Source organism: Symphodus melops (assembly GCF_947650265.1).
Source record: "Symphodus melops genome assembly, chromosome: 13".
In the NCBI taxonomy this organism is placed as follows: Eukaryota; Metazoa; Chordata; class Actinopteri; order Labriformes; family Labridae; genus Symphodus; species Symphodus melops.
Window position 1 is genome coordinate 8735878 of NC_136703.1, and position 22176 is coordinate 8758053.

General features: G+C 40.5%; 1 protein-coding gene across 9 annotated transcripts in view; it reads right to left on the minus strand.

The window, feature by feature from the left end:
- Positions 1 to 22176, minus strand: part of prdm16 (PR domain containing 16) — a 167868-nt gene that overhangs the window by 104256 nt on the left and 41436 nt on the right. For all 9 annotated transcript variants that reach the window (XM_079358752.1, XM_079358750.1, XM_079358747.1 and 6 more), the window contains exon 2: positions 6609 to 7084. In XM_079358752.1, coding sequence (XP_079214878.1) covers positions 6609 to 7084 — 476 coding nt within the window. The remainder of the gene's footprint in view (positions 1 to 6608; positions 7085 to 22176) is intronic.

Here is a 22176-nt window from a genome sequence, read left to right on the forward strand (position 1 = left end):
TTCAAAGATGGTGACTTTTCTTAATGTTCTTCCTTAAGGGCTTGCACACCTTTAATCAAAACCTTACCAATTAATTTATTATCTAATTAACAGATGTTGGTAACTAGTTATGAACAAATGATAAGGTATCAGGCTTCTAATAAAACTTGACATTTAATTTGCTGCCCTGCTTCCTCATTATCAATTACCTTGTTCATTGAATATAATTGACAATGGGTTGAACTGGGACACGGGAGGCTTGTCTTTAACAGCTAACTTGAAAGAAAAAAGAAAAAAAACAGCCCTGCTACGGTGTGCCATGGGGCAACGGCGACCATATGTTTAATATTAGATGGAATCTGTTCCACTGGAGTGCTTCGAAAGCTGGGAAAATTGGATTAAATTGGCTAATGGTATGTTTAAAACCTACATAAAATGAACGTGAATGGAAGATATTACAGCACCCATGCCCAGGACTTGTGGTGTAATGCTCACTCTCTAGTGTTTTGCTCAGTGTGTAAACTTGGGGTTTCTGTCAAACTCAAATAATGATGACAGAAAACCACATACTGTTGGTCAATAATGTTATGAGAAACCAAAGTCCTGATCTCCTTTTCATTACCAAAGGACAATTCACATATGTGCCAAAATAACTCCTTATGTTAACAGTTAATTTCATAAAGGGCCAATGATAAAAACATGAACTTAGGGGATAAGATTATAGCATAGTTTACACTATTAAAGATATACATTTCTTAGTTAAAAACCTTTTTTTTTTTTATTTTATTATATACATATTGGAAAAACGCATCCACATGTATGTCTCAGATATAGTAAAAAAAAACACAAGATCTAGATGGTGGATATGCTGTGCAAACTTCTACATGTTTACAAATTATTTAACGTTAAAAAATAGTCTGTTTTTTGTCGGTGAATCCAGTTAAAGCAATGGGAAAGTATCCTAAACCTAAAGTATCCAAAAGGGTAACTCTTGCACATGCCTTTAAATAATAATTGTAAGAATAAAGTTAGACTTGAAATGGACTTTAAATGGACTTGAGCTTGTATAGCACTTTCACACCGCAGGTCACCCATTCACACCCATTCAGATATTTGTGGCAGAGGTTGCTTTGTAAAGTGACCAACAGAATGCCACATTCAACATACCCAGGCTCCTTTTATGCGAGCAAGCCAACAACATGGCACCTTCTGTCCCCCACAACTCAACTGTGTAGACTGACAGGCAGCCAGAGCCAGGACTGGGAACATCAGGAGGGAACTTCCCTGCTCAGGTGTTTCATCAGATTAGTCCAACAACAACTAAAACACAAGATTAGGACCATGTTTATGTGAGGACCTCTACCCTTTCTACACAATTGTCTTCACTGTAGGGATTTTAAGTTAACTAGATAAGCTGCTTAGACTCTAAAAATGGAAAATCTGCCGATTTACTCCTGTCTTGTGAGTATTGAACACTTACTTTTTGGCTATTAACCAGCACCCATAACTGAAGTAGTAGAGCATGTCTTACAATATGAGAACAATGGTAATCACATTAATACAAATCTTCCAGGAGACAAACCTCCTTTATTCTTTATTTCTTTCTCTGCATCTTTACCACTCATTATCTTAGTTACTATCTCCTTTCAGTCTTGAGAGGTTTGTGCCAATCAATAAAGTAACCTTCACTTTAGGGGCCAAACCTTAAGATAAGGAACACCTTTTGCAGAAGGCACACAGATCAGACAAGTTCCAAGCTGCACCTTGAATGCCCTTTGGGATATTTAGCAAAATAACTTGGCCACCAGCCTACCTCAAGCAAAACACAAAAGGCTAGCAAACACTTAAAGAGGCAAGAGGTGGGTCAGGGTGCGCCAGGACTTCTTCTGCCTTAAGTTTAGAGACAAGGACGTTAGCTTGGCTCAGCGATTAGGTGCAAAACAAAAGAAGCACAGTGTCAACTTGAAAAAATGTCTGTCAATCTTGAGATTAAGTGGCTTAATAGGGTGAGGGAGATGCATGATATCATGGCTGGACAGGTATCTGTCACGTAGAAACCTTGGTGGCATGAGAGTGCCTGCCAGATGTCTTAGTCTATCACTAAGTCAATAACAGGGTAAACAGAAGAGCTAGCATACTTTTTGTCTCTTTCCACACATAGCAGGATAAATGATACTGATATGGAAAATCACCCCACAAAGAGTAAACATGAAAAAGAATGAGGGACTGACAAAAAGAAGTTTGCCCAGGCAACAAAGTCATCCCAAGGTCCATTGTGACAAAGAGATAAATATGGCCGCAGGGCTGACATGAATTCTTTGATGCATGTCTTTGCGTAAGAAAGCATTTATTTTGACCTTGTTCAAAAGGTCTACATGAGTGCACATTTCTGAAAATGCATATGCCCATATTGAAACCTCTTGATCATGCCTCTGAATAAACCAGAAAGGTTTCATGCAGTGTACAATTTCTATTATTTAATCATTTAACCAGACAGTTTCAGAACACTGAGATCAATAGTTACAAGTGTAACTGTTGTGGAATTGAACACAACTGACAAGTAAGTGACTCCATTTTCTCATATAGCTCCAGATTGAGTGCTCCAACTCTTGATCATCCTCTTGATCGTGTGTTCATCTTCAAACAAAAGCAAGAATTTCCAAAGCTATGATTCAGAGATGAAAGGATACACCCAATGGTCAGAGAGTAAGATGAAGTGAGAATAAACATAATCAATTTTACTTCAAGAGGTTCAGCCAAACCATGTGTTTGATCAAGAATGTTAGGAATATAGACGTGACTGAGATTTACTTTCTCTTGTTTCCTTAACGATCAAAGTAGTTTCTGCATGAAACATTTAATGATACCAAACCATGCAAGCTTAACTGGCAATTCTCCCTATTAACATGCACAACTTCCTCCAAACATTTCCAAAAATGTGTTGCTCTGTCTCCTGAAATCGGAACACCCAAGCAAGTTAGATCAGTGAGTCCATTCAATGCCAGTCTTTGAAGAGCACAATACCCTCTGCTATTGTATTGTGACATGACTCTATCAATAGGTAAGTCAGGTCAATCTACCGGCCAGATAATAGCAGCTCTCACTCTGACAGTAGATCCCCATCTTGGCCTCTCTAAGGGCCTTGCTTCGCTCTGTTCGCTAAGGCCTTTTTATCCTGAGGGGTTGGCAGTCCAACACACGCAGAACCAGAGAGACATACACACATATGGTAGACCTGGGGCCCTGGCGTTCTATCATGTTGTGCTAAAGGGGAGCATAATGGTTTTTAAATGGATGACTTGGTTTTGGCCCAGAGAGAGAGAGAGTCTGAGACAGAAGAGAATGACCATGGCCTGCAGCAAAGCAGCTCTTAGATTGAGCTGTCCGTCTCGCTGAAATGAGTCTGAGTTAACACCTCTTCGAGTCCCTGATGCCCCAGGACAGACAATAGTAGGCTTCCTTTCTGCCTTCCTCTTTCTCTCTCCTACTCCTTCACCATTTTTTATTGCCATCCATATGTGTCTGTACCAATCTTTGCTTCAACCGAGGTATCCACAAATTCCAACAGCATATGCCATGTGAATGTTGGAGTTGTTGGACTGTTTAGGCTACAGTGTTTGAAAAGCCAACACTATAACTTATTGCCAGTCTTATAAAAAATCCACAAAAATGCAGTCAATGTTGTTAAACTGTTTTGGTTTTTTGTACAACTGCAGATGGCATATATTATTGTTGATGACTGAAAACCATGTTTTAAGGAATTACAGGGCAATTTGCATAGTGTATTCTACAACTAAAATGAAACAGCAAACGAGGCTGTTAGGAGCAATTGGGGAAGAAACACTTTTCTCAGAATTTTTTTTTTCCTAAGTGGAAGTTAATCTAATTGTTCAGTTAAGTGAATTCAGCATTTCATTAATGTATTTGGTCTTTGGTCAGATATGATCCCATTAACACCACAGAGATCTCAGTTGGCTTCATTTATTACTTCTCATAACACATCCCCCTGTTTTGGCAGGAGATGTATTACACACACACTTGTAAAATCTTTATGAAGACTATCTGACTCCTCCTTACCCTCATTTTTTTTTCACTTTTAACATCTTTCTTCACTCAGCCATACTCCTGCCCCTCACCTCGGCCTGTCTATTTGTTTAAGACCAGAGGCAGTAGATGAGTACAGAGGGTAGAGAGTGAAAGGGTGGAGAGTGCGCTGTAAGGGACTCCTATGGGAGTCTGTTGATGACTATCAACAGGCTGACTGTTATGACTATCTGTGATAAGAGTCTGGGAGAGGAGAGCCCCCTGAAGGCTTCCAGCCCCGAACCAGACAGGATATTTAAAAAAAATGATACATGCTACACCAGAGTGAGTCTTCTAAAGACCACTCAAGAGTAAGAGGCAGAGAAGACAGATCAATCTCTTCATTTTGACAGCTTTGGTGACCAAAAACTGAAGGGAAGCAAAAAAAAAAAAAAAACACCCAACAATAGCAACACCCAAGTATATCGAAAAAATTCCATGTTGACAAAAAACAACTTGAAAAATGTCACAATAAGGCATATATTTGGAGCCACAGTTAAAGAAGTGTGCCTGTTTGTATTTCTAAAGTGTTTCATTAAAAAAAAAAAAAAACATTTTCATTTTAAACTGTGTATAAGAATGTGTATGAACATGCTAGGACATTTTCTTATCCAAATTGCCTTAAAATACCTTTGGAGCTAAAGGTGGCCCTTTTCCTGAATGCGCGAAAGAAAGCGAAAGCTTTCCTATGAATATGCATTATGTATGGTTAGAAAAAGAGGAGGAGGAGGAAACCTGAGAAAACATGAGAGGTACAGGAGAGAGTCGTTTTTGGAGAGGCGCCCTTTGCACCCCGAAAGGCTAGCCATAATATGAACTTTAAAAAAAGAACGTTCTGCCTGGCACACCGCCACATGGCGTGTGCCTGTGAGCTCTAATCGCCTGCATGGTCTTACAACTGTAAAAAAGAAAAAAAGGATAACAAAAGAAATGAAACCTTCTGTAGAAACCACCCAGAGTTCTTTAGACTGGACCTTGAGGGAACATTCAGAGGTTCTTATAAAACCTTTTCAATGAGAGATTCCTGAACATGTCCTCAATAGTTTCCTAAACTTCTAAACTATATTCTCTGATATTTACCTTGTGTTTAAACCTGCTCTATTTAAAGTGATGAGGGTAAGCTTTGTAATTTCTGACAGTCCAAAATATAATAAAAAATATAGAATTTAAGATTAACATTAAGCACATCCTAATCTAAAAGTGAACCTTATATTTTGATCTGTTCAAGTTCAAATGCTAATATATCATAAGATATGTGTTAAAACTGTTCAAATTTGTCAAAACATGCATAGAGTTGGAATTATGTCCATCAAATACCATGCACCTTATTAACTGCTTAATTCTTTTATTGTTCTACAAGCACTACCTCACTTTATGCTGTTTGATATCAGTTCTCATATCTTATCCATCATTGCACAACGGTCACTTAATTCTGTCATTATTCATCTTTTTCATATAGCTCTTGTATACTGTATTTTTGGTCTGTTGTTCTATTATCTGCCATGCAGCCCATCACATATTTTTATACAATTGACAATTTTTTAACTTTGTACATACTTTTTGACACTTTATTCTTTTGTTTACTCTTCATTTTTTGTAAAAATTTTAGTATAGCTGCACTGTCATATATTTACTGCTTTGTGTCTTTAAATTGCCCCCATGGGACAAATCAATTTTTTTAATTTGAATCGAATTGTATCAGCTGTTGGTGTCTCATTTAAGCACAACGTGTCATTTGAAACATGATGTTACAAAAAGTAACTTGTTTAAACAATTTTACATGTAACATAGAAATGGTAGACAAGAACATGTGAAAGATGGGCCACCTTAATGTAAAGGAGTCTGTAAAATTAAAAGCAGCCCAGTAAATTTCATCTCTGATTAGGCGTATAAGTAAGGAGAGATGGAGATAGAGAGTGAGACAGAGACCAGCTTTTCCCCCCTAATGAGCTTACTGAAGCAACTTCAATATCCTTTAATGTCATGTTGAAATGAAAATTAATAGTTCAATATGCCACAACTGCATTGGGCCATGCTTCTTCCATTTCCATATCAGGTGGCGTGACCAAATGAGGGTGCTCGCTCGGACGGACGCCCAGAAAAGCTGATACCTCTACTAATCAACCAGATTTTTCCATCTGACATTTCTCTGCTGCTGAAATTCTGGATGAGTGTGTTTTCAATGTGTATGATTGCCAGTGTGTATGTGCATGATCAAAGATGAGGTCCAATCACAAGGGGGATGCAAATGGAATGGACATCTTTGCTGATGATAACATCATCCGTGAATAAAGACTGATGTTTGGATATGTGAAGTGTGACAGAAGTGTGCCTCTTACATTCACTTACCCTGTCCAGTGCTGCTTTTCTCTCTGTGTTTATTTCATATGGAGTGTGTGTGTATTTTTCTTATAAAACAGTGTTTGTGCCACTTAAGAGGATAGTCAATAGTTATAGGGGGTTGTATAAGAATAAAACAAAGACAAAGACAGTAGGTGGCCAAAAAAAACAAAAACGAAGAACAAAGAAGCCAGGCTGGTTCCTACCTCCCATCCAAAGGAGCTGTCTTTGCCCATGGCCCCATGATGCAGCATACTGTGCAAACCAAACCTTTCACCCGCACCAATTCGGCTTTTGGCCCAAACGCCCAGTCCAGCCCCAGGCACAGAGGACTCCCGCAGCTCCAGTTCGCTGGGAATGGGAATGTCATCTGGAATGTAGACGGGTGCCTCATAGGGCGAGCCCTCTTTGGGTGTGGTGAAGTCCTGGTCGTTGCTGCTGCTGTTGCTGTTGTTGTGAAGGTGGTGGTGGTGGTGGTGGTGGGTGGCATAAATGTGGGGGTGCAGCAGGTGGTGGTGATTGTTGTTTTGATGGGAAGGGGTCGGTGAAGGCAGTGGGGACATGTTGATGACGCTGTCGTCTGCGTCATCTTCTGGGCTGTCGGCACCACCTCCACTGCTTGGCGCTAAACCTGGCAGGTCAGCCTCTGTGTCGTACATGCTGTCCACTGGCTCGCTGTCATCTAAGGATCCAGACACAAACACAGATACTGTTAATAGAAAGGCAAAAGAGATAGGACGTAACCCTTTTTTCCCACATTTATAACGCAACATCGGCCCTAGTTTTGTATCTTTTGATGTGAGGGTTACAGACAATTATGTATTATGTTTCCATAATACTCCACAGCATCAACAAACTGGATCAAGTGTGAAATAAAACTACCGATGTCTAACGTTAAGTCATATCTCCATATTCAGTAGACAATGTGCACTACAAAGTTGCTTTTTGTCCCTAAATTAGAAAAAAAAATACAGTTTCATTATACAAACTGCAAACTGTTAAAAACACATGGTGCATTATAATGGCTCATTTTACAAATAATGGCTTTGTCGATCGATGACCTGGCTACCCAATGGTCTGTGGATTATTGTCCAACCCACTAACAGACTGTATGATTGTGTCTGTGCTCGAGGATCCGACCATTTCATTATGAGAGAAATTGATGAAAAATGTGTTGATGCTCATAAAATGTGGCTTTAATGTTGAAAGTTTTCATTCACCAGTTTACCAGGTTCAATATTCAGTTTTTGTCCGTACAAATGTCTGCATGTGCGTGGGTGCATGTGTGTGTGTGTGTGTGTGTGTGTGTGTGTGTGTGGGTGTGTGTGTGTGTGTGTGTGTGTGTGTGTGTGTGTGTGTTAGTGATTGCCTAAAATCATCTGTGTCTCCTTGTTTCTTATTCTGGACAGATCCTGGTGTCTGTAGTCAAAGCACCACTGCAGTTTTACTATCTAAACACAGGGCATGGCAATCAGCGGGCTAACTAGGCCCAAAATTACTGCAGGAGTGGTTTCAATCAAGCTCTCTCCCTCTGTTAACCTCCATCCAGCCTGCTGCCAAGGCTGCCAACACTTCCCAGGCTCAAGCTGGAACTGCAACATGACATTTTAAAATGTGCTCGTAAGTACATGACAGTTTATTGGGTCACAGCGAACATGCGAGCTGACTCTTTCTTCAAGTTGTTGTAATAGATGCATCATTAAAGAATTTGAGTAAACAATGATTTCTATTCTGTTTTCAAGATTGTATTTATTTCTCAACCATTGTTTTTTATACTTAAGGTGATGAGGGAATCACTATGGCCAGTAAGTCGTAAAACAATTACATGAGCTCATCAAGAACATGATATTACAAATTTATCATCACTAAAATTGCAAAACAACCAATTCATTGTACAGTCTATCAGAACTTTGTTTTTTTTTAATAAATATTTGGGTTTGTGCCCGGTGACAGATGTGTACAGTGTATACTGTTAAATTAACTGACATGTACATGAAGAATGTGAAACTTGAAACTATGAAAGCATGCGACAAGGGCTTGCTAGCTCCTGGCAAAACTTGCAGCTGATCCGGGAAACGTATCATATAAAGCTTCAGCAGTAAACTCCAGCCTTTTATGACTGATTCTGCGTCATTCTCTGATTTTGGCTGGAAAAGAACCACATTATTTAATGATCACTGTTTCATAGGGGCTCAGACCAAGCGTGCAATTAAGCATCGGAACATGTGAGCCAGAAGTAGCTTCCACTTTTTCACAGATCAATTAAAGTTTTATAACTCAGCCCTATCTGCTGCTCCCTATGCTCAATCTAAAGTGTTTTCAGGCTGTTAAACTGTTTTTTTCTCCCTCTTCACAATCCCGCTCTCACTGGCACTTGACCCAATGAGAGCAATTTTGACAAGCAGAAAGACAGCCTTGGAAAATCCATTAACATTTGCCTTTAGGAGCCCATGTTCCCTCCAAAAAATGCACAGATTGTTACAACAAATAATGAAGTAACAAGTGAGAGAAACAAAACTCTTCCATTTTATTGAACAAAACATCTTTTGTAAGTGACATAAAGCTGTAAAGTGAGGAAGGAATGGCAGAACCAGTGTGATATTAAACACTTAACTCTCTGTTGTAACTGAGCTCATTCATATGAAAAACAGGGCCTAAAGAAAAATTGGACATTTTTCGATAATTTGCCAATAGAGACTAGATTCCTTCTCTTTCCCCCTGTGAGAGAAGTTGACCATGCTGAAAAAAAGTTACAGATACAAAAAAGTAAGCAGGAAAATAATGAAAGGGGCCAGGGAGAGGCTGAAGAGGAGGAGGTGCAGATTCTAAAATCTGACGACTGAGCTGCTTTTAAACAGCTGTATGTTAGCTTAGGGTCTCAAAAGACCAAGAAAGAGATGTTAGGTTCGTCTCCCTGAGGGCTTCTTAAAAAACACCCAGGCCAGATAGTGCCTTCCCCTCCCTGCCTCCTTATGTTGTTCTTTCTCTCTATGTTCCTCCTGCCATCTCTTTCTCTTTTACAGGGAGCTATTTATCCTGATTACATCAGGGGTCAATCATTAATTCGCACCTTGGGGGTCCCGGTGCTGGCTGTGGCTACAATGGACTGCTTGTTCAGCGGCTGTTATTCCAGTGGAAAACTACACTGTTCTGCCTGAGAACCGGGCCCAGGCCACATGAAGGCATCCCATTTATTTGATAAATTGTAAATGTGTGCCGTAAACGTATAGCTCTTTGCCTTTAGCATAGCTTGCAATAACAAAGATTTTTAGGGAATATAGGCAATCACACAAACACATCTGTTTGCAACTGCAGGAGCAGTTTCTGGACCGTAAACACATGTGCCAGAGATCAGCTGGTGTTGTAGGTAAAGATGAAATCTCGTAGTTACTGCACGTCACAGTCAAATTAAAAAATATTAGATAGATACAGCAATTAATTAATAATTAGACAATAACACGGCACAAGCACAACCACCCCCTTCCCCCCCCAAAAAAAATGTTACTTTCAAGAATCAAGAAAAATAAAAACAGAATATAAATATGAAAGCCTGATAACATTGTAATCAGTGTTGCCATGGCAAAATAACTTGACATGGTGCTGAAAATCAGTGGTTTAATCGCAGGGCTTTACAACGGGGGAAATTGTTCTGTGGTTGAGTTTAATCAGAGCACTCTAGACTTAAATGCAGAAAGATAGAGATCTGCAGTCATTTTCTGCCGTCTGCCTGGACGCACACAAACACATGTGCAGAGTGGTGCATAGACTGAGCCGTATTGTTGATGTGGCCTGCGTAGAAAGAAACACTGACATCTAGCAAGAACTACATGCCATCCTTTCATTGAGACAAACATTAATTCATACAAATCTTTGTAAAACATAGATAGAGATGCAAATACTTTTTGCAAAGGTAGACGCATAGAAAATGTGAAACACTGCAGAGAGAATTATGTGGCAGTAATAATAAAAAAAGAGGGCTTGTGTGCCGATGATGGCCATCATAAAGCGCACACGTCTTATGTCCCTCACTGCCTTCCCTCTCCAGCGCACACAGAGACTGAATCTTTGTCTGGCTGTAAATTGATCTGGTTCAATTCAAAAGGAAAGGCAGCCACTGATGAAAAGACAGTATCCAGGGAAAAGGCACAACTATGCAAAATTCTCCACTGGCTCCAAATATGGGAAAAAAGGATTGTCTGCTAAAGAAAAAAGAAGAGGGAGAATGCGTGCACCATGACAGATATGAAAAATGGGTGCTGGTTGAGCAATAAATGGCCAAACATTTTGATGTGGGAGCTCTGTGCGTACATGCACATCTGTGTGTGAGAAAGTAATCTGCTGTTTGTGCTGTTATATTGTGTCAATATGGTTCCACTTAGCTGCATTATTGCACCGCAGAGTGATATTGGTACCTGTTTGTCTGTAGTAAGCAGGCCTTTGATGATTCTGTCTCCATACAAAGGAGGAAAAACACTCTCTGCTTTAAAACAGAAGAGGTGGAGCAAAGAGGAGGCTGTAAAAATCAAATGAGTGCAACTCAAAGGTGGGTGAGAGGTGAGTATCTGTACAATAATGTGTTTTTCCAAGGTGGCACTGGGGTAATATATATTCACAATGACGTATTAATAGAAGCATGTGACGAGGTAGCCAAAAGGAGGATGTTTGGAAGAGAAGGTTTTTGACCGGTAACATTCTCTGAGAGCAAACTCCATCATGGTTCCCTTGTAGAAGCACAGAGGAACCAAGCAACTACAACATAACTTCTCCAGAAAAAAGACAGAAAGAAGGAAGCCAGATGAGAATTAGAAACACAGAAGATAATATACAGAAAAGTTGCAATATATATAAATACATAGACGTGCATTAATATCTGCTGCATATATTATGTCTGTGTGTTTTCCCTACAGGACTGCACATGTAATGCTGCTTATGTACACAATTAACACAACATGATGATTATTTTTGCTAGATTTTTCTGACTCATGGTTTATACTTACAGTCGGATGGATTATTTGGACAAAACTAAAAATCTGGGAAAATGATGTATAACTGTTAGTATGACTAAAAGTGACATACAAACATGGGGAGCTGTCACTATTTTTCTCTCCCTGTTGATGTTTATGTTTTCCTTTTCTCTTTATTTGATATTTGTGAACAATAAAAAAATGAAGAAAAAACAATCAGAGTGCTTGTGAACAATTCCACAAAAACAACAACAATGAACTGATCACTTCAGCTAGATAAGAAACAGACTGCAGCTTTTGTAGGTTTATTTATTTATCAGTGTGCACATTTTTTTTTCGTGTGTCGCTCTGATACAATATGCTGATATATTGATGTGTTGTTTTTTTGTGCAGAGTGGCCTGGAGGTACTCTATTCTCCAACAGTGTGTGTGTGTGTGTGTGTGTGTGTGTGTGTGTGTGTGTGTGTGTGTGTGTGTGTGTGTGTGTGTGTGTGTGTGTGTGTGTGTGTGTGTGTGTGTGTGTGTGTGCGCATTTTGGTTGAGATCAAACCTTCAGGCATATACAGAAGCCTCCTGGAGCCAAGAACATGTGTGTCAGTGTGCATGTGTGTGTGTGTGTTTGTGTGCATTGGTGCCCCTGTGGCCCCAAGGGGCTTCAGGCCCCAGGCTGCTGCAGACATTTATTAACAGGGCAGATTAATAGCACAAGAGGAAAACATGCTTGCAAACATGATAAATATTAATAGTAATCAATATTGAGTTACATTTACCAAATTGAGTTGCAAACATCACCCAGGGGGGAGTGAAGGGAAGGGGAGGGAAAAGGGAGAGGGGTAGAAATGAGAGGATGAAGAGAGAAATGAGAAACTGGAACAAGGGAGGGGGAGATTGGTAGACAATATGAACAAGTGAAAAGATGGAATCACATTGAAGTAGAGAAAAAGGGGAGTGAATTAAAAAGAGATATGATTTACACAAAACATCAAATGAAACAGAGCTTATTTGTCACTAACTCAATTAACTATTCAAAGGGGGGCAGAGTAACACATGAGTTGACATGCCTCTGAAAGAACAGTCAATCTTCTCTGACTAAGATCTTTTCAAACAATGAATTAAACACACTGTATTGTTTTCTATGATACCACAGCAGCTACAGAGTGGGTAAAGCCTTTGTAGACAAGCAATGGAAATCATTTGCATCATTTGATTATTATTTAAATTAATGATAATTTTTCAAAAACTTGATGTCAATCGCAAGGTGCGTGACTAACTAACACAAGAAGTTTGTCTTTGACTAATTCTTGAATGGTTATTCCAGAAAAGGATTAACCAATGCATTTATCCCAAACTGGTCAGAAATTAACAGAGAGCATCTTCCACTTTGTGGGAATAAAGTATTGCACTGCTGTCTTTCCCTTTTTGCTCCTCGAACTCTGCAGGCAGGGATGTGTGTGTGTGTGTGTGTGTGTGTGTGTGTGTGTGTGCGTGCGTGCATGCGTGCGTGTGTGTGTGTGTGGGAAGGAGGGGGGCTGAGTTCCTGTCCCTATATACTTCTGGTGCAGCTTCATTTAGCAACCCATGGAGGCCAGACAGAAAGCTCAGGGAGCACCTAGGCAGACAGCGTGCAGAACAAACCCATCCATTCTTATTAACTAGGGACAGGGAAGGTTGGCTGCATGGTTTGTCTACATGATGTGTATAATTGTGTAAGGGAGACCCCAAAAAAAGGCAAAAATGTGACTTGAATGCTTCCCTTGGTTTTACTTATTGCAGCTTACTGCTTTTTGTCAAATAATGGAAAGCGGATATGATTTTAGCAGAGTCACAAACTAAGGCTATTTTGCAGCGCTTTCAAGAATTTATTGTGACATCATGAATTACATATTTGGGTCTGTCATTTGACAGGATGCAAAATACTTTTGATAAAATCATACTTTACTACTCAAAAATAATGGAGTAATAATAAATAAATGTTTTAATGCTGCATCTGGGTGTTACGTACCAATAAATCACCTGAGAGTCATTTTCTGTGTTGGGGTTGTAGTAGTGGTGGTGGTGGTGGTGGTGGTGGGGGTGGGGGGTGGGGGGGTGGGGGGGTGGATGGGGAGGTGGGTGATGATATTCACCTCTGCCACTGGAAGCAGCCTATACTCATACATCAGTCTATTACTCTGCCGCCTTGCTCCGCTCTGCTCCTCTCTTCTTCTCGCCCTCTCCCTGCAGTCATTAGCCAGTGAATTAACGGCAATCCAGCATGCTATTAATCACCCTGACAAAAGTGTTAGCATTGCCTGGCTAGGCCGGCACGAGACTGGAGGAGGAGGAGGAGGAGAAGGAGGAGGGTGGTGGTGGTGGTGGTGGTGCAGGAAGAGGGCGAGTAAGAGAGAGAGAGAGTGGATAGAAGAGTTATGGTAGACTTGAGAGGGGTATAGGATTTCTGTTACACAACTTACTAAAAATTGGAAAAACTTATTGTAACATTCAAGTTCTGAGGCTATCTGTTCCCAAAAAAGTAAAACTCCTATTGACAGGTAGTGGTCTTTTTGGAGCTCAATGAGCAGAGTTGCAACACCAACAACAAAAAACAGCAACTACCTATCCAGCATACAATTCAATTCAAAATCTTTTCATGTACAAAGTGACCCTCAGTTAAATACTGGTCAGAACCAACCCACTATGTAACAAACCATTTTTGTAAATTTCAAGATGAAACAAATTTACAAAGACCCTTCTTTGCTGGCATAAACAAAGTATTTAAAAACAAGTTAGGTTCTCATCTCAAAATAATAGAGAGAGACAACCTCCTCAGTCATGGGGGCTCTTAGACTAAATAACTGTGTTAATGCCTTTTACCATATAGGTGAAGTTTAACCAATAAAGTTCAGAGATAGGAAATAAAATCACAGAACTACTAGAAAAATCTTGCAGTGCTTTATCAAAGAGGTAAACACATTTTTCCTACGCAACTAGACACAGAGAGAAATACACGACTCAGTGACATGTTTGCTGTTTACCCAGAACTGCCAAGAGCATGACTCTGCCTTTAATAATCCCATCTCTGACTCCCCCGCCTCTCACACCCTCTCTCACCCTTTCCCTCTCTCTCCCTCCCTGCCAAAGTCAGACCACCTGCTGGGAGGCCTGAGCCGTGGACATCAGGTGGGTCGCAGCCGTCACACAGTCCCATGTCATCAGGCTGTCACAGTGAATGGAGCTGACATGGGAGATATGCTAATCCACTTAGCTTCAAACTCAGCCAGGAGGCCAGTACGCAGCCCCGTCTCAGCCCGCAGTGAGCAGAACACACAACAGAGCACCGACAGACACCCACACACATCTGTGGCAGACACATTAAGACATGCAACAATGAACTTTTCAGAATATGTACTGTATATCAGATGAGAGTTAAATGATACCAGTGAGGATATTTAGCTTGAGCCCAGTAGGATATGAATTGGCTAGTCATTTTTTCTTAAAAATGAAATGAAAATTAGATATGAAATACTTTTTTAATCTCCTTTTTTGCGAATATTGTGTCAAAGTCTGTTCCAAAAAAACATCAACAAAAAAAAAAACATGTAATATTGTAAGGGGCAAGTTCCTGACATGCCAGGACCAATGTAATTATAAGGTTTAATATTCACAGATTTGCTCGGAACATTTATCAAACATATGTAATATTTTACAAATATATATGAAGTAAGAAACTTACAATTCAAACATTAAATTTTGAGCATAGAAAACAAAAACATCTTTGCACATCCATTTCATTAGACGGGTGCGTAAGAGGGCAATGCGGTTACACAAAACTTAAAGGTAAACTCCTGCACACTTTGGCAATGGCCTGATGAAAGTCTAGAAATAAAACATTGCCAATAAATGTTTGTTTGCAAGTTAGACAGTGTGCTGGAGTTTACCTTTAAGTATTTAATATTGAAAATAATGGTCTTTGCATGCCCTCTGACAGTTTATCTACAGCATCAATTGAATGGAGTTTAGTAGATCATGAAAAAAGCTAGTTTAGCTGCAAGATGAGTAAAACATACAACATCTATGTATTAAAACAATACAGAAAATGTAACCGTGTTCTACAACCACGCTCACACACATCAAAGTCAGCTAGGAAACAGCGAGGTGTCAGAGTTCAAAACTATTGCACCATTCAGCCTGATTATATCTCAAACCGATCCATCGTATTTCCCGACCATGACTTCCCCTATTAGGAGTTGTGGCTGTGCTATAACTAATCTGTTCACTATCCCACAGTAACAGGAAGGAAGAGAAGGAAACAGATGGGAAGGCAGGAGAATGGCAAGCAAAGGGACACAATGCTTACAGCTCCCTTCCTCCTCCTCCTCCTCATCCCCTCTCCCTTCGTCTCCCTCCTCTGCTCTGCTCGCTCTCTGGCCGTCCGCAGAGCGCAAGAGAGCGGAGGCTCACAATCAGTCTGACAATACTGTATACAAGTGGCTGCGAACAATGGAGGCAAACCACAAAGAATTCTGGGAACAGGGGCAAAGCCTTCTTCTCCTTTGGGTGGCTCCTGCATGCCGGACCCATCGATACACATCAGCCTGCTGAGACTGACCGGTGCCAGAAAGAGGGAGGGAGGAAGAGGGAATACAGAGATATGTGGCATTTTTATGAGAGCTGCATCATAGTCCTGTGTGAAAAGGGCAAAAACACACACAAATACACACCGACACATATGCACATGTATCGACACACATAGTCACTGTCAAGTCTTCCAAAAAGAACGGAACTTAATTAACAAACATAGAACTACAGAGTGAACTGGGGATATGTGTCATTGTTTGTCCATTTGTGTGTGTGTGGGGTTTGGTGGGTTGTGGTTAGAAAAAACAACAGTAGTTGCCAAAGTGTCTTTGAAAATATGCTGAAACAACATGAGAGTGAAAAAGAAACACAAAAATACAATGTATTACGAAGACTGTATGAGTCAGACGAAGACAGCCAGACAGAGTTGTCAGGTGAGAGAGAGAGAGAGAGAGGGAAGGAAAGACAAGCAATTTTGTCCCTCTCCTCTTTAAGTGTGTAGGGTGTGGGGTGAATGTGGTCCATTTGGAAATAATTGGCTGGTAATTAGGTGGGGGTCGACAGGTCGATTTGGGAACAAATGGCTGTCTTTAGCTCAGGTGGCCACGAGATAATGGGACCCTCCTCTCCTCTCCTCCTCTCCTCTCCTCTCCCCTCCTCTCCTATCCTCTCTCCTCCTCTCGTCTCGTCTCCTCTCCCCTCCCCTCCTCTCCTCTCCTATCCTATACTATTTCGTATTTATGTACAAAATAAAAAAAAACCTCTCCTGCCAGTCTCTAAATGCCTAAAAGAAATATGAAAACAAACTTTTTCAACAAATAAAACAAGAGTCCAGAATGCTACACTTATAAAACGAAGGACAGATGAAAGAGTAGTCCTGATTTGATCATCAGATAAATTTAACCACATAGATCATAATCTAAAACACAACAGTGTAATAAAAGTGTGAAGTAAGAATAAATGCAACTTTCTTCAAATTGAGGATTAAATCACTGAGATTTGCAACGTAGACACAGTGTCAAGTTTGGAATAATAGTCATATACATTTCAGCAGGAAAAATGGACGACAAAAAGTTAATAATGCAAACATTCAAACAAACAGACATAAAAGGAAACAGAAATACAATGAACCAGCACATAAACAGTGTCTGTGTGTGTATTTTGGCCAAGTAGTTCAAACTACAGGCTGTAACTCAGTCCCTCTCTCTCTCTCCTGTTCTCCCATTCAGCAGCGCCGGGGTCTTGTTTGGCTTCCTGCTGTTTGTGTCCAGACAAGGCCTTGATTTGAATACTGATTCCCCATTGATAGGCCTGCACTTCCGATCTAATTAACTTGTTTTGTCTTTGGCTAAATGGAAACGTCCGAGGGAGGGTGAGAGAGAGAGAAAAGAGGAGCGACATCGAACAATGTCAAAGATCTTTGCTGGAGACGCGTCGTAAATGACAACAAGTAAACACAAACTGAATTGAGGTTAAGGAAGGACATGTTGAGAATAAAAACAAACCTATTGTGAGCACAATAATGGTTTACAATCACTGAAATGAAACATTTGGAAAATTTCCCAAAGTTGAAAATGTTTCCATCTGTTTCTATTTGATGTCTAGTTAATGACCTTGATCTGTAGTCAGAAGTAGGGAGATTTTTCAAACTAGTTAACTTGTCTATTTGTGGATTGTTTAGGTAAAGCTATTGGTGTTTTGCAGGTAAAAGTGTCAGACCTCCAGCTGCAGATGAGAACGAACAATACATGTACATGTGGCTTCCCTGCTGTGCATTGTCCTTGATTCCCTTGGGTGAATCTATTTGTGTGCACATGTCACCATCAGGGCACTGGAGGACAACACAAGAACATGGGCGACACAGTGAGGAAGAGGGAAGAGGCAGACAGAGACGTCACTGTGCCTTCAGAGAAAGATGACAACAACAAGAGAGATTACTGACAAGAAAAGGCAGGAAGAAGGGAGGAGGGGGGCAGATAATGACAAGTGGCTCAAAATAAACTGCATAAACAAAAGAAAGAGAGGCTGAGATGGGCCGGAGGAAGAGGAAAGGGGGGAGATGGAGGAAGGATCAAAGGGGATGTCCACCACTGATAGCCCACCTTAGATAATGTGTGGCACAATTAGCGCGCTGTGGCGATTTCCATTAGAGCTGATCAAATATTTATACTGCCTTCTGAGCATGTCACAATGCTGCCCTGGCCCTTCATATCACTGTGACAAATGCCTAATGAAAGAGTGGGTGTATAGACAGTGAAGGGAGGTAGAGAGGCAGACAGAAAGAGAGAGAGAGAGAGAGAGAGAGAGAGAAAGAAAGAAAGACAGAGAGACAGACAGACAGACAGACAGACAGACAGACAGACAGACAGACAGACAGACAGACAGACAGACAGACAGACAGACAGACAGACAGACAGACAGACAGACAGACAGACAGACAGACAGACAGACAGACAGACAGACAGACAGACAGAAAGAAAGAAAGAAAGAAAGAAAGAAAGAAAGAAAGATGGAGAGGTGTAAGAAGCAGAGTTTGCTCTGTCTCCCATTTGCAAATTTGGTTTGCAAATGCTCAGTCATCAATTATAAGGCAGGTCTGGTGGCAATGAGTGGCTATATATATGTATGTGTGTGTGTGTGTGTGTGTGTGTGTGTGTGTGTGTGTGTGTGTGTTTGTGTCTGAGATGAAACAAGGACGAGGCAGCTCTGATGCTACCTAAACTAGAGCCATTAATCAAAAGGGGCCGGCTGCAGAACCAGCCCAAATTGGGTTCATCAGTCTGGACATTAAGCAGGGATCGAGATACAAGCACAGGGAGAGGGAGGAGAGAGACGGAGTGGGGGGAAGAGAATGATTAGGGCTAAAATAAAATCACAATTTTACTGTTATACTCCTCCACATTGGTGTCAATATCTTTCATCATTTTAAAGAAGTTGATGACTTAGACTTAGACTTAGACTGAACTTTATTGATCCTTTTGGGATGACTCCCTCAAGGAAATTGGGATGACTCCCTCAAGGAAATTTGAGTCTTCATCTTTATATCCTGATTGAAAGTTGCTTGAGATGTAATGGACATCAATGGAGTAAAACAATACAGAATTTACTAACATAACAGTTGACAGACCTTGTTGTGGCAGTTCGGTACCGTCAGATTACATTTCAATCTCATCTTTTTTGTCAAATGTTCAAGTTATTTGTTAGTCCTACTTAAAATCATCTAAAAAATGATCCTCCTTTTTTATCCTACCCCTACTCTCCTATTTAACCACTGCAAACATTTTAATCAACATTTTCACAGCCTCCTCTCTTGGAAGATTTTCAGAGAACAAAAACCTTCTTTTTTGTCTTACCCTGAGTGATGTTTCATTTTGATAAATTAAAATACCCTGTGAGCAGTTTTCCTAACTCTTCTATTTTGAACACATAAAAATAAAGGTCATGGAAACTATTGCTGGTCAATGACACAATCAACAAAGGGTTAGGGGTAACAAGATGGGCGGGCCCTCAGAGGTCTGAGGTCAAGTCCTGGCCTGACAGATGGATTGGGGCAGTGGACAGGGCTTGAAAGATGAGAAAGGAATGAAGGATGGACCTAGTTTGGTGGTTTGACAGTTTAGGATATGGATGACCCTCTACACCAATGTGACAGAGAAACAGTTAGTTAACAAGGGATATACCTTTTTTATAGGCTACTTCAGAGGTGTTTTAGAAGGATTTAAAAAGAGAATATAGTGAACCAGCAAGTGAAATATCACGTTTATTTTTGCTTCCTGTATTAAAAAATGAAAAGAAATCAAAATTGCAACATTGAAGATGACAAAAAAATAACTGATACTACCTTAAATCATTCTATTACCAATTAGTGTTTTGTAAGCAATGAGTTAGATGTCTCAGTTTAACCTACATAGGTCAGGGTAAATGTCAGGATAAGATGCTGCAGCAGGCTAATCTCCGGCGCAAGCGATAACATTCAGCATGTGAAAGCATGACAGATGAGTATTGACCTCCTCGTTGTTGAAGGAACCTAAAATAGATAACTAGACCCCTTTTTTAAAATGAGTTTAGGAGTCAAAGGGGTCAAACTTCCTTTCAAAACATTGAAATGTTATTAGACAAACGCGGGGAACACCGAGGAGAGGAGTCAAAATAGTCCAAAATTCTCCAAACTTTATTCTAAGAAAGTTGTCCTTCTTAACGAACGTTGTCATCAGACGACAAAGAGACAGCCAGGACGCGACCACATATCCAAACAGCTGCGTAAAGACTCTAATCGCACACACAGCACTCAACTTCAGACATTCTAAACAATCACACGTGGTTGTAACTCACCAAAAGCTGACATATTATCTCTTACGTCTTCTCGTTACAGCGTAGTCCAACTGAAAGTTCCCGGCTGCTCATAAACTCTGGTTAACAATTAACTCTGTCTGTGTGTGAGTGTCTGAATGTTTGTGTGTGAGACACAGATACTAGGAGAGTACAGGGGGTGTCTGGCAGGCCTATCTGAGGCACTGTGATGCGCTAACGTGAAAGAATGCCAGTGTCAATGTGACTGAGATAGGGGAAGTGCAGGCGGCCAACGAGTTGGGTGAAGGTCGATGTTAAGGTCAAGTCCCGCGTAGTAGGTTACACTCAAACCCCTGTCACACTTTTTAAGGTGTTGAAAAACCTGATCATATATTCACCTTCAAATCTTTCAGATGCCAAAAGTTTACAAATCTGCTTTAATGACTTTGATTTTTTTCTGGCTCTGTGACTAAGGGAGAGCAGCACTTCCAGGTGAACCCACTTCTGTGTTCCCTTTTTCACACATTTTCTTACAATTTCAAAGCATTTCTACTGTATCTACTGGGTTTTCTTTTTTTCCATCTTCCATTTCACTTTCTGTCTTTCTTTTTTTTCTTCAAATTCACTCACTCGATTCTGATAATCTCGGTTCCATATACCAGCAGGAGACATTGCTGTTTCAGGTAGGTGAAAGTCAAGTTTGCAGTCATGTCGAGGAAAAGTTCAGAGTAAAACTCAAATCAAATGAATTTGGGACAACCTTTGGGGAGGTCAAACTCAAAGTCATCTTTCAAAGCCTTCATGAAACTTTTATTTATTCTAAGATAAATCAACTTCCAAGTTAAGTTACTTAAGTATTTTCTCCAAACTGAAAAAGACTTGTATTATTTTCAAGTAACCAAATGTGTCCTGTACTAAATTGTATTAGTTTTAGTTTTAGTTTATTTTGTAAACTTTAGCTGAAATCAAAGAGTATAAAACTTTGAAGACAAAAAACAAAAAGAAAAAACATGAGGTTCCAGGTCCCAAATGAATATTTTTTGCCGCAAAGCTCTCCAGCTAATGTCACAGGTGCTCATTGTTAAAATCCTAAGTCCAAGTCTAGTCTAAGGTAAAAGGCTGGGAAGGGTGAGAGGGGTCAACGGGTGCTTGTGTGGGTGAAGCCATGGGTCATTGGAACTGCAGCATGAAGGGATGTACTAAGAAGTGATAATACTCGCCAGGATGGACTGATATGGGGTAGGGGGAGGAACGGGTGGCAGAGGGTGGGCACAGAGCAGGGGGATGGAGGTGGTCATTAGCACTAAATCTGTTCCATATGACACGCACTCACATGGCCTCTCTCTTTCTGTCTGTCTGACTCCTCTCTCTCTCTCTCTCTCTCTCTCTCTCTCTCTCTCTCTCTCTCTCTATGGGCTCGCGATGAAGGAGAGGAGGTACGGGGGTGGTGGATATTTCTCAGCCACAACAGGAGCTCTGTGATGACAGAGGCCAGGCCATGTCACACACGAGGAACTCTAGTGGTCCACCTTATCATGCAGAGTGGGCTTCATTAAATGCACCTCTTTTTCTCTCTCCATTTCTCTGCTTGTGTAGCATGACAGGAGCAACACTACAGCTTTGAACAGTGAACTCCCTTTTATTCCAGAATGCTTCCAAGATGGATGCACAGTTTAACATGTACTGTGTCTATGAACATATATGAACAGAAATGTTATGTTTTAATGAATCTCTTAGACTGTTCGCATTTTGCTTCTCAGTGCTATTTGTTTCCTCTGCTCCATCTCCAGTGGAAATAGGAAGAGTTGACTTATAGGTGGGTGCATTGTCAGTCCCTTTTACCCTTATAATGGAACTGTAATGAATTTCAAGGCTTTTTTCATGGCTAGAATCCTTTCATAGCTGCACCTGCAAGACCTTTTTATTGTGTGACACCTTTTTATTTCAGTTTAATATTAGGTCA